This window comes from Botrytis cinerea, chromosome 4 (genome assembly GCF_000143535.2).
Source record: "Botrytis cinerea B05.10 chromosome 4, complete sequence".
Lineage (NCBI taxonomy): Eukaryota > Fungi > Ascomycota > Leotiomycetes > Helotiales > Sclerotiniaceae > Botrytis > Botrytis cinerea.
In genome coordinates this window covers 861,192-874,169 of record NC_037313.1, presented here as the reverse complement: position 1 = coordinate 874,169, position 12,978 = coordinate 861,192, and the positions used below count along the sequence as shown (strand labels likewise).

The following is a 12,978-nucleotide window of genomic DNA, read 5'->3' as shown; positions in this document are numbered from 1 at the left end:
TGACGTCAGAGCTCTGCAGCTCAAATTGTCGCAGCCGGGCTCGAGTGTTTTCAGTGTTTGAGATGGATTGTCGGATATTATGACAGGATCAGCGGTTTGAATAAGTCAACTATCTTGAATGATCTAGAAAGTTTTAAATTTATTGAATATTTCACAGTAATCCGTTATCTATATTTCGATCCCCTGTGCTATTAATATAACCCCATCTTACAACAAGTGTGCTATTCAATGACCAGCATATCCAAGTCTATCGCCACCACTCCTAGAATCAGGAATTGATAAAAGAAACATATTCGAACAAATTCTTTAACTTCATTGTACCCGGTAGACAATTCCACGATTCTGTTTTTACTCCTTCCACACACCATTGCCAAATTTTCTCGCCCATTTCTTCCTTTGATGAGCAGCACCATTAAGCCGTCCCGGCATAAGAAGTCGTTTCAGGAATATTGCCCTTACTAGCATGAACAGCACACCTAACCAAACGACAACCAGAATGACACTAATTACGGTACCAGCAATCCGAATAGCATTAGATCCGAATGCCTTGCCAATTTGCATAGTAGCTGTGGCTAGTGCTGTATTTGGGAAGACGAATGAGTTCCTAGATAAGTTAGTAACAATTTTTGAGATGTTCGTGATGGAAAGATTCTTACCATGTCATGTCTGCACTAATGTGATGTTCCGGGTGATGAGGTTGCATAACTTGCCAATGAGCACCTATGGATATCAAACAGAACCAAAGGCATAGACCCCAGATGAAGAGCCCTGTGAAACTCCCCATTAAGTATAAAACGAAAGGGCCCTCGGTATTGCCGAAAATCCCATTGGGTAAGATGGTCGTCTGCACAGAATTAGAGAGAGAAACGATTGCTGTCACTGTGAACCCGGAAGGGCCCACCGATACGAACTATAGATACTTAGTTAATAAGTGGGACAATAATTACGAGTATAACTCACCATTCCAGGTCGTGTTGTCTCTTGGGGAAGTTTCTTGGTCATTAATCGATAGAGGAAAGCACTGTAGATCATGAGACTGAGGAGAAATCCAATTCCTTGAAAGCAAATTGCTCCGAAAGCGATAGCAGTAGAATCGATGCGTGCAGCTGCAGTTGCATCGGGTAGAGCAGAAATAAGATTTGCTGCAACTGGGCCCGTCAGGAGTAACGGATAGGCAGGGAAGGTCCAGAGCGGAGTCATATTACCAATGGGAAATTCTCTAAGCAGGAATATAAGCCGACGTTTTGCAAAGGGGGGTTTATGCTCAGACTTACTGAGTGGACCAAAGCAATAGGTACATCCCGGATGATGCTACTACGCTTAAAGTGCAATACGCCCAAAAGCATACCTGCATAGTAGTTTGGAACCACAGACCAGTCTTTGGGATTCCATACTGACACATGGTGACAAGAATTGTTCCCACTCTATAAAGGTTAAGACGTAGTTCTTTGGCTAAGCCGGAGAATTACTTACGAAATCATCTGATAATACATTAGACAGGTATTCAACAGGCACTGATACTAGAATCGACTTACACAAGCAGGAATATATAGAGATTCGGATGGACTAAGGAAAGATTTAGAGAAACTCCCAGGGTTCCATTTGAAGCGAAGAGAGATTAAGATACAATTCATTACAAAGAATATAAGATTGAGTAAGAAGACTATTTCTCCTACTATTCTCAGCCAATTCGATCGATATGGGACTGTAGGATGTTAGAGCTGGTCTCAAACGTAATCGTATTGAATGACATACTTGAATAAAGGACATTTGCAATTCCTCCAGTGGCCATTGTTAGAGTGAACCATGTCCAAGTAACACAACCAATGCGATCACGAATACTGACTTTGGCAACTGCAGTTTCCTCCGTGTCCGGCTGTTGGTCCACTCCATTTATTCCATGATCGCCTCCCGCGTCGGGGTAATCTGACACCGCAAAGCGTCCATGGCCTGTATTGCCATTGGTATAAATATTCCCATTCCCGTTCCCTTTTCCATTTCCATTTATATTTTTATTTCCGCTTGCAAACCCATTGGCATCTACATAGTTGCTTTCTATATCGGATCTTTGCCCTCTATGCCTATGGACGCTTTCATTCGCAGAGGACTCATCTTTCAAGTATGAAATCCGAGGTTCGTCGAGGTTGGAATGAGCGATACCATCATTCGTCAACCGTGGTAGAGGTGACGTAATTGACATTTCCTGAATATATCTTCCTCGGGGGGCGTTGCAGTAATCTTAATGACCGCATACAGGATGAGTAGAAAGAAAGGTCCCAGCGAAGTGAGAGTGAACGTAAAGTTCACCAGAGTCGTTAAAAATATCAGAATTTGCAGAACAATCGATCCAACATTACTCAAAGCCATGGTGAACGGAGGCAGGGAAACGGGCAGTTATGAAAGGTAATTTTCGAGAGGGAAGAGGTGGGTAGGTTTCTGGAAGACCGGCACTGTCTTGGGGCACGAAGAGTTGATTTTAGCTTGTAGTTCGGAAGAAAGGCTTCGGCAGAGACTGGGGATTGGTTATTGGCGAATGGAATCGGTCGAGCGTTCGAGGCTAGGTAGTATAGAGGTTTCTTGGATTTGGGATTTGGGATTGAGATTGTTGATGTGGATTAAGAGAGGCTGAAGTAAGACTAGAACGTCGAGAATCCTTGGATATACTTGTGGGCCATAGCGTCACCCAAGGCTTTAGCCTATAATTTGAACCATTTTAAGCGGTCGACAACGGCAGTATCTTTTGCCGAAACCCCACTTTCAATATTAGTCAATTTATCTCTCTTCCCTATCTCTCCACGTGATCTCTATCTCTCACACGTAAAATCACATAGTTATCCGTTTCTCTCCCTCCCTCTCTTTATCAACCACAATGTGCCAGCGACAGTGACATCCACACATTCATTCATCCATGCCTATCTCGTCTGAATGCCGCATCTTGTCTGATGGGAGATCATGCGATCAGGACAATATATCCTCCTTGATGAATGCAATTTGATATACCATCTGTGTTACACTACTAACCTTCCTCCTCATCCAATCTCTCATTGTTCATTCTTTTTTTACGATTTCTCTCTTCTCTGTCTTCTGATTTCATTGAATCGATTTCTATATCTTCCTCGCCATTTTCATTAATTGTTGGTTCCATTATTCCTTTTCAGACGTGAGTTTTCAAGGGTGTTCTCGACTATTTTCATCAGGCTTATCTCGTTTCCTATCATGCTCCTGAGGCCATTAAATTTTGGTCCTGTTGCTTTCTCTTCTCTCTCGGACAAACTCTCTCTACATTTAGAGTACGAGGTTGTCATTAGACTACCGCCTGGGAAGCTGGAGACCTTGTCGGGCGACGAATGTCTGAAAGCGTTAACATCGGGGGAAATATGGGTCGCCAGTGGAAGTTCATGCCGGGTTGATTTCGTTATTGGTCTTGATGGGAAGGAATCGCTTGGGGCTCAAAACAGTCACATTGTCGAGTTGTTGGGCAAGTTCGTCGCAGAGTCAAAGGTTCGTCAGATCAACACTCTAGGGAAAAATTGATTCGCTCACTATTTGAAGATATGGGAACAGTTGGGATTATCCGCGACACTTCATTTGCAGAATGAAACACTACGGAAGACCAATATTTCTCTCCAGCTAAGCAATAAAGAGCCTTTAAATTCACCAATTCTCGACGTTCGACCTTGGTCATGTACAACTACCGATATTAGGATACCAGACGCTCAACTCTGTGCTCAGATGGAACAGCTAAAAGTGCGCTTATTGTTTCGACCTACGTCTGGAGGGGGTCAAACTTCAAGAAGACGAAAACAACTCCCCATAGATTCGGTGGTTGCCCAAGGCTCCTCCCAGACATTGAAGATTGCACAACCAGGCAGGCCAAACAAATCTTTGGTTATCAAATTTGGCCCCAGTGAAAACATATCGTCGCTTCTGAAAAGTTATTCCAGCTCTGATAAACGGTTCCAAGCTACTCAAGCAAGCGTATTCGCCACACCATCAATCATTGAAGTTAGCTCCAAAGTAAAAATTTCCCAAATTTTGAAAGAGTGTTCTGAGAGTTTATACTCGAGTGTCATATTGAATGCTATACCTGCTTTATCTCAATTGAGCTCTTTCATAAGTTCGGGCCCATTCTCCGAATACCCACCAACTTCTGGACACACGGCTTCCTCGAGTCATTCTCGTAAAAGGATGAAAAAGGCTCCTAAAGTTTCACAAAGAACGAAACCTGGTTTTGAAATCAAGCGAAAGGGTACTTCCACGTCACCAAAAGATATGGCGTTTGACAAAATGCAGCTTCTCTCTAGCGACGAAAAGCGTTGTGCTCAGACTTTGAACAACCGATCATCGAAACCCTTGACTGTTGGAAGTGTTTCCCAAAAGCGCAATGCAGCTTTCAGCTCTCAGGTTGAAGCATACGTACTTGATCCTACAGCATCATGCAAGCTCGTTACTGCAGCGATACATGTTATGATTGCTGGAATCGAGACGAGACAGAGAACGACAAAGGGGGTAAAGACTGACGACATCTCGAACATATCAGCGATTTCTCTTGCAGCCTTGGGTCCACTCATGTTTTCTCCGGGTTTCAAAAAGGTAATATTAGCACTTTTTCAAATTCAATTAAATTACTAAGTAGCATAGTCGGTAGCTCACAATTCTCGCTACACCCCAAGGATCATTCAAATGATGACTTCATTGACACGTAATGCCCAGACACCAGGCCTACGACAGAAAACTGAGCAGATTGCGACCATGCCGACCTCAGAATTTGTCGACGAAGAGACTGATGAAGAGATACATGGTGAGCTAGGCTCTGAGAAAAGGCTGGCATCTGTTGTGAAAGCTCGACTGTGGTCAATGATGCAACGAACGTTATATGATCCATCAGCTGCCCGCCAGATCATCAATAAACGTCCGATTTCAGAAAATGATATTATGACGGAGGGGGTTGACGAATATGGCGATCTCTTGGACTCTATCGTCAATGATGCTGACACACAAGATTTAACAATGGTTGACGATGAATTTCCATGGATTATGGGCAATCACAGTGAAAATTCGGCATTCGACAATATACTCAGTGATGATGAAGGTATGCCAGACCATGAATTTGAAGATCTACTCCTTGAGGATAACGATGTTTTTGAGTCATTGTTAAGCGATGAAGAAATGGAAAGGTTGGCCATAGAGTCGGAATCTGAAGAGATGTTTTTCGGCCACCGTTGTCAATTTGAGGATGAAGAACAATATGATGATTTATTGTTGGCCATTGAAGGCTTAGACCATGACGAGTTGTCACTTGAGGAGAAGTGCGATATATTGGAGGAAGATTTGCCATTATTCAACAATGATGATCTACTACCAATTTGAGTTCGGACCGGCCGGATCATATGGCCGTCGCACCAGAAACCAGAATATTAAAAGCCTGGACTATGATCTATTACGCCAAGCCGCGCGCATGTGTCGTGAACTTTTCCCAGCGTACAAGAGCCCAGCGTATATGAAATTATTTACTAATCGGAGGCGAGGGCCTTATATATTGCTTGGAGTCTGTACTTCTAGCGAGGCTCTGCTGGTAAGCAGTCGAAAGTTATACGATTATATGCGTTGCGGTTAGTGAATGGCAGTAATGAGGAATGGATTGACAAAAGCATGGAGACTCTGGCGAAAGTATAACTACCCGTTTGCGCCAATATCTAATATCAAGACAGAAGCAGACTAACCTAGCTATCCGCTATGCACGACAGATATCAACGGTGAAATAATATCCGTGTAATAGTATATTCGAGAAGAGTTCTGCAGTCTCCGAGATGCACAAAGCCTGTTTCTTAGAGATTTCAAATCACAATCGAAAAAACAATTATAATATTGCCATACATACTTATCTGGTTCGATCTCTTCTTTGAAAACAGTTGGAATTTGTATAATAATACAGCCATTCTATCATCTGATTATGTTATGTGATATTGAAAGTTGCGGTGCGAAGAGTGCATAAGCTAGACCCAATTAGTACTAGCAAAGATTTAAGGCAATCAGGGTTCTTCCGTTCTTCCGCTCATCTGTTCATCTGTTCATCTGTTCGCATCTTTTCCTCTGGTAAATATAGTCTGAATAGCCTCAAGTTCTAACCTCAAATTCTAACCTTATCAGTTCTCGTCGGCAAAGAGTCACCAACAGTGAGTCTCTCATGTTCTGTTCTTCCCACATCCAATCATCCAGAACCTGGTGGTAGCACTGGGACGAATACTTTGTGGCTCGGACGATTTGACAGCTCATTGGCTCCATATATTAAACATGAAGCAACCCATAGTCCCATGGTCCCATGTTCACCTGAAGGTCAAGCCCCCTGCCGTCACCAACGAAACCCTCGGACCCTGATTTCTATTTCTACGTCATCTCTGCCAAGCGTCAAGATTTCTGCGGAAAAGACATACGAGTAGCACACTGCCACAATGTCGAAAAATCTTGAAATAAATCCCTTGTCGTTGCAATCTGCAAATCAATTACCTCACCGCCAACCATTCACATACGATGATGAACTACTGCTACGGATCCTGGAACACATGAGGACACACGATGATCTTATTTCTATAGGTATATATACTGGACACTAAATACTCGGTCAAGCTGCAAGTATCGAAAAATAAGTTCATCGTCACTTCTACTGAAACATAACAACAACAACTAAAGACCCATAACCAGCCTCCTCCAAAACTTAATTTTTTTTTCGAACAAAACTTGATCCATACCCCCATATTTCTCATCTCTCGGCAAGTTTAATATTTATATCAAAGATATCGATCTACAATATCCCTAGAAATCATCCTTTGGAGATCAGATTTTACACAATACCTTCAAATTAATTTTCCATCGATAATCATACCGAAATCATGGCTTTCGCATTTACCCTTCCTCTTCGCATCGTGCAGGCGGTCTTCTCCATCATCGTCCTTGGTTTGATGGCCTATGGTATGTGCACAATTCCCTCAGATCACCTCTGTACCCATTACTAACACTATCCAGCTGCCGACGCATGGTCCTACTGGTGGTCACCCGATTCCGTCAACTTCCTCGTCTTCACAGCCGTTTGGACTATTCTCGCTCTCATCTACCTCATTATCGCACCCACTCATTTCCCAACTGCAGCACATAAATATGGAATTCTATTTGCCGAGGCCGTTACCATGATCTTCTGGTTTGCGGGCTTTGTCGCCTTGGCTGTTATGCTTAATAATGTCAACTGTGGACATTCCCACTGGAGCGTGTGCCAAGCTAGCATTGCTGGAGATGTCTTTGCTGCTTTCTTGTGGTATGTATTTCTTCATTTTTGGAAATCTTTTCGATTTTGCGTAAGAGTGTGAACTAATGTTGAGTGATTAGGTTGTTGTTCCTTGCCACTACCGTTATGGCCGCTTTACACGTTTCCCGCAGCAGTCGATCCAGCGATCGTCATGATCCTGCTATGGAAGTCGCTGTCTAAATACCATCTCACGATGTCGGGCAGCACGGATACACATCGAGGCTTGATACCTTCACTTCTATGAATGTCTTTTGAAAATAATGGTTATGGATAGTATGGGAAGAGGGCGTTTGGCACAGGGTTGGGGTTTGGCTTTGGGGGGGTGAATACGAGAATACGATAAACGAGATATGAAGGGGGCATTTGGGGGAGGCGGAGAAGGGAGAGCGTTCGACTTTTTATACCCAAAATTGCTTGCTTTTTGTTTCGCTAGTGGTGATGCGGTTGAATAATATGAATATTTGTTCTGATATCGTCAGATGTTTTTGTTTGTGTTAATGTTTTGGTGATGGGATATTATCTGTGTCTACACACTATCTTATTCTTCTATCGAGCTTGATGTAATTCTTACTTTTGCATTGATTTTTATCACTGTCCTGGTAATTGCACAGCTTATTAAGTTGATTCCTGTTCGTCACGTGTGAATAATTATAATTATAATTCGATCTGTTGTTGTGGAGTCACGAATGATGTTTTTGATCTTTGCTTTTACTCTTCCCAATGCTCAACTACAGCGACTTTGACGCAGTACTCAAGTACGCAATTTGCTTATGCCTTCAAGTGGTTCTTTAAGATAAAAATGGCTTTTAGGATGATTAAATTAAAGTGTGGTTTATCTCTGCGGGCTTCAGTTTTTCCTTGGTGCGTACGTAGTATGCAATATTATTCTCAATTTTGACACACAAAAATGAGGCCATTGTATATAAATATAAAAATTCAACTCCTCGATATCTAACTTATACTAAAAAAGAACCAATTTTGCATATGAAAGCATCAATTGTAGACAAAATCGCCATATTTGTCAAAAGAGTATGTATTCGGCACACATTCAGCGTCCCCGACGTTCAATGCCACAACCCGGGGTTCGGTGATCAGACTTCTACTGCATTGAAATGTAGATCCTCAAACTCTATCCCCCTCGTAATGATTGCCGTCTTCATCCTTATTCTTCCATTGCACATGGAAATGATTATGCAATTGGTAGTGATCCTTCACTGCGTTGATGAATGCTCTACAGTCGTAACATATAGGTTTGCTGACTAAAATAATGACTCCACGCGGAGCTACCACTGGAAGCGTTGGGCGGAAAAGAAAATGATTTTCATCCATCAGCGCCGGCAAATAAGAGATAGCCTGTGCGAAATAATACGCAACGAGTTTCTTCTCGGCATGGCATGCGTTAAAGCTGCCAGGCGTGTCACGGTCGAATCTTTCATCAACAGCAAGTTGATGACCGATATTACGGCAGAGAATTCTGACTTTGTTGGTCCAGTCTTCCCAGCCGCTGATCACACTCCGTGGATATATAAGAGAATCATGACCGAAATTTATATGTGCTAAATCATAGATTGTCAATTTGGAAGTTGTGAAAATTGAGGAACAGTCATGGGGATCGAAAAATAAGAATATTTGGGTTATTAATAACTTACCTATTGTTTTATATTTGTGACTAGGTGCGAGAAGGTAAGTTCGCTTGATGAATAGTTCCCGGTAGGAAGTGCAACGCTTCCGATGATCTGTAAAGTAGAGGGGTTCGTCAAAGAAAGTTTGAAAGATGGGTGCCTTCAACTGGGCAGTTTGAGCAGATGGATTGAGACTCTTCTTCTCGTCTCTATCGTCTTTTTCATCTGCTGTTGGTACTTTTGAAATGTCGGGGATATGAGAACTTCCCCATAGAGCCGCTTTCATCATCAATGTGCGAAAAGCGTTTTGGCACTTTGAGTTATGCACAGCATCGACATTCTGCGGGTCAATGTTGCGACTCTTCTCGATGGAAATATTCAAGTCTTCGAAAATGTTGTCAAGTTCGGAAAAGTCAATATTTGGAATTACCCACGGCTCAGTCGATTGAGGGAATTCGTTCCAAAGATCAGAAAAGCTCTTCTCTCTCACTCTCGGCTCGACTTCGTTGTACGAATCAGAAAGGTTTAATTTACCAACGCAATTTGCGATTTCTTTGAGGTCCTCCGAAATTCCAATACCGCTGTCGCTTCGATGTTTCTTTCCTTTCCCTATTTGAGCAATTGTCTCATCTCTTGTATTTGCATTTACAGCTGATTCCGAATCATTCCTCTTGACGAGTTCTATTCTCCGTCCTGGCCCCTCAATATCACTAAGACCAGTGTTTTCCTCGATATTTGTGTACCCAGTGGCTCTACTATTCTCATCGTGAGCTGCCCCTGGTATATTCTCTCCATCCAGAATATTCAAGCTCTTCTTCATTGCTAGCTCCATTTTAGCCCTGGCCTTGTCTATGATTTTCGTCACAGAGACGTTGCTGATGATCTCTCCAAAATCTGATTGACACTTTGTTCTGCCGAGGATTTCTCAGCATCCTGAGTAGAATTATACAATTTCTGAGGTTGCATTCAAATCCATTGCCCCTCACCTCAGTTGGTAGTCTGACTCAGCCTCAGCCTTATAACATTATGGATGGTCGCACAGTATGAGCCATTTTGATGTGTGGGCGATTTTTCAGTCAGCCTTATATTTTGCCTTGATCGAAAATGCCTAATTGAGTGCCTCGGGGTCTATTATTGATTGAATTTCTTCCATGGAACTTGGAAGAAAATCATGGGATGTTTGACCAACTACTCGGATTGGCTGACGCCGTAACGCACATCCCAGAACGTAAGGCTTTCCAGCAGTCTCACCACATATTTGCTTCATCGCCCATCCAAGGAACATGCTAAACTCAATAGGCTTTCGATTTGTTGAAACTTTCGACCAACTTGCTAGCCTTCTCCCTATTGAATACATCCTCAAGATGTACTCGAGATTCCACGTGAAAGTGATCGGAAATCTCAAAGTGCTCTTTGACCTTCTCAATAAACTCCTCACAATCTTTGCATATCTTTCGACTGACGACTATAAGAATACTTCGTGGGACTGAAGCTTTGGTCTCTCGGTAGGGAAAAGCATCTGGTAGTTGCATGTTTACTTGATATCCTGCGAATATATTTTCGCAAAGATACCAAGCAATCAATTGTTTTTCCGCATGACATGCATGATACCTGCTGGGAAATCCATTATCCAGATCTTTTCGATGAGGGAGTTTATGATTGATGATCCTGCAAAGTTCTTCCACTTGTAATGTCCAGGCCAGATTCGATATGATATCGTTGTTTTGGAAAGGCTGATCCCAGCCACTAGCTGCGGTACATCGATGAAGACCATTTACATTGAGCCGAGCTTACCGAGCAATATGTTAGCGCGATTCGGGACACTGTTGAGGAAGCTTCATTCTCTGAGTCTATAAGTCACTGACCTATTGCTGTTTTTTTTCTTCGTATAGGATATCTTTGCACAACCTGTGGTACGAGCTGACATAATTCAACGTGTTGACCAGTCGAGGTTTGTTGATATCTGAACCAGCGTGAGTGATCCGGATTGATATACCCAGATTCGTTCATTTCGTATGAATGCTGGAGACTAGTTTTCTCAAGCGAAGAGATCAACAAATCAATACTATCGGCAAATTTGTTGAGAGAACGGTCACCCAACTCCAGTGTCTTGTCATCTATTCCAGCAAAGATGTTAGGATTGTGGGTGACGGAATGGCTATCGTTGTCAACACCACAACATTCCCTCTCTTTGTTCTTATCGAAAGATTTACTAAAGCTTTCGCGGGTATTAATCTCTGGACTGTTAGATCCGCAGACTTCGGGATCCACATCCCTCTGTTTCGTGATCATGGCGCGTAATTCTTGATATCTTCTTTCTTGACTCTCTTCATTTTCACGGTGTCTTCTCTTCTGGTTCCTCTCGCTCTGTTCCATCATTTCTTTAAACATATTCATCGCGAAATCAAAAGAATCGAGTTTGGTCTGAGTTCCAACCTCTGCAAATGTGTCCGCAATTTCCGTAACATTTTCCTCCTCGAACTTAGGGACAAAATCGATTTCTTGCTCGCCAGTGTGACCACTCTTATATAGTTTCTCGACGGTTGCTTCGACAGAATCTTCATGTACCACAGCCAGACTCTTTCTCAACTCTATAACTTCAACATCGACGTTGGTGACTATTTCTGGTCTTGCTTTCTCAATAGCTGCTTGCAAACTTCCATCAGCCAACCTCATAACTGGTCCTTGTCCCATGGGTACTGTGTTGATCGCTTCGGATCCTATTTTAGTTTTATTCCCAGTTCTTCTCGGTTTCACTGCCCGCAGAGTTTGTCCTCGTCGAGATTTTTGCTTCGGGGGAACAGCCGAGTCAGCTCGCGGCATGTTTGAGACATTCTTTCGAGCCATCGTTGGTTGGAAGACTTCTTAAATTTTAATTAAACTTGTAAATATTTTCAATGTCGGCAAAAAAATTTCTCTGCATTTATTCCTAGTGTGCAGGTGTTGAAGACCTGAGTCAGCTTTGGATCTGCATGGTTACACAGCGTGAGATTCACGTGCGAGGCATGTGCAAAATTACTAGCAATAATACAGATATTCGAGCTAATATCTCTCTTTATTAGAGACAAGAATGAGTTTCTCAAATAACTGCGTGCCGGAAGTCTTAATTCTGTTGAAAATATTGACTTGTTTTATGTAGTAATCATCGAAAACTAGTCCAGGTTCTTATATAACAGTTGGGAATTTGAACGGCGGAGGTGAATGAATGTTAGTACACAGATCGCATATCACTTCGTCTGATATGACATAATTATCATAACTTTATGGAAGTCTCCTCTCTCACATGTACGAGTATAACAGAGACACTACAGACCTGAATCCATACCGAGGAACTCCTCGAAATCCATACAACCGAAGTTACTATACAAGAGGCTCTTCATCCAATTCAGCCTACACTGTAGTAACCGGATTGGCAACCTTCACTTTTTCAGGCGAAATCATCCGCATCCCCGCTGCTTTCTCCGGAGTTTAAGGATTGAAACCTACATATAGCCGCATAGAAGACACGTCAAGTACTGTTGCTGTCACTGGCCCCTGCGCATCTTCTATTGTGGATCTAGAAGCCGTGTATCGAGTTCTTGCGCAACCAGATCCTTCCGATACGATTTCCCAATCCTTTGCACCCCCAAGAAAAATTATTACCGCGGTTTTGCAGCCAAGCTTTTTAGGCATTTATAAACCATGGTTTGCGCGGTCCGAATTTCCAGTTCTTGAAGTCTGCCAAAAAGCCATAGAGTACTATCAGAACCAACTAGGTTATAAAGTGATCGACATCACACTCCCCTACATACCCGAAGGGCAAATGCTCATATATCCACTATTCTGGCCGTACTAGCCATTCATCCGCGTTCCCATCATCTTCCGGATCAAAAGCCTACCTCAACTTCATGGCTTGTCAATCTCAACCCTGCAAACAATAGCTCTTGGAGTTGGTGCACGAATGACTGCTCAAGACTACCTTCTCGCACAGCAAATTCGTAATATTCTCATGCAACATCTTGTGTTTTTGCTCAAGAAGTATTCGGGATTGCTTGCTGTGACTCCAACGTGCCCTAT

The 12,978-nt window shown here is 42.7% G+C and overlaps 5 protein-coding genes across 5 annotated transcripts; 2 read left to right on the top strand and 3 right to left on the bottom strand.

The window, feature by feature from the left end:
* Window positions 1-119: 119 nt before the first annotated feature.
* Window positions 120-2,673, bottom strand: BCIN_04g02360 (hypothetical protein). The gene is made up of 7 exons (XM_024692454.1): window positions 1,756-2,673; window positions 1,536-1,705; window positions 1,474-1,481; window positions 1,275-1,424; window positions 961-1,219; window positions 657-910; window positions 120-604 (listed from the first exon to the last, which is right to left on the bottom strand). The coding sequence occupies exons 1-7, from the start codon at window positions 2,198-2,200 to the stop codon at window positions 349-351; spliced, it is 1,542 nt and encodes a 513-aa protein (XP_024548229.1). The 5' UTR covers window positions 2,201-2,673; the 3' UTR covers window positions 120-348.
* Window positions 2,674-2,799: 126 nt separating this feature from the next.
* On the top strand, window positions 2,800-5,934 carry BCIN_04g02350 (hypothetical protein). The gene is made up of 3 exons (XM_024692453.1): window positions 2,800-3,501; window positions 3,553-4,593; window positions 4,642-5,934. The coding sequence occupies exons 1-3, from the start codon at window positions 3,217-3,219 to the stop codon at window positions 5,368-5,370; spliced, it is 2,055 nt and encodes a 684-aa protein (XP_024548228.1). The 5' UTR covers window positions 2,800-3,216; the 3' UTR covers window positions 5,371-5,934.
* A 161-nt stretch (window positions 5,935-6,095) lies between these two features.
* Window positions 6,096-8,202, top strand: BCIN_04g02340 (hypothetical protein). Its single transcript, XM_001557239.2, has 3 exons — window positions 6,096-6,969; window positions 7,024-7,309; window positions 7,381-8,202. Exons 1-3 carry the CDS (start codon window positions 6,891-6,893, stop codon window positions 7,478-7,480), a joined length of 465 nt encoding a protein of 154 aa, XP_001557289.1. The 5' UTR covers window positions 6,096-6,890; the 3' UTR covers window positions 7,481-8,202.
* A 77-nt stretch (window positions 8,203-8,279) lies between these two features.
* Window positions 8,280-9,922, bottom strand: BCIN_04g02330 (hypothetical protein). Its single transcript, XM_001557240.2, has 2 exons — window positions 8,950-9,922; window positions 8,280-8,856 (listed from the first exon to the last, which is right to left on the bottom strand). Exons 1-2 carry the CDS (start codon window positions 9,752-9,754, stop codon window positions 8,423-8,425), a joined length of 1,239 nt encoding a protein of 412 aa, XP_001557290.1. The 5' UTR covers window positions 9,755-9,922; the 3' UTR covers window positions 8,280-8,422.
* Window positions 9,923-9,976: 54 nt separating this feature from the next.
* Window positions 9,977-11,824, bottom strand: BCIN_04g02320 (hypothetical protein). The gene is made up of 2 exons (XM_024692452.1): window positions 10,788-11,824; window positions 9,977-10,711 (listed from the first exon to the last, which is right to left on the bottom strand). The coding sequence occupies exons 1-2, from the start codon at window positions 11,767-11,769 to the stop codon at window positions 10,215-10,217; spliced, it is 1,479 nt and encodes a 492-aa protein (XP_024548227.1). The 5' UTR covers window positions 11,770-11,824; the 3' UTR covers window positions 9,977-10,214.
* Window positions 11,825-12,978: the final 1,154 nt, after the last annotated feature.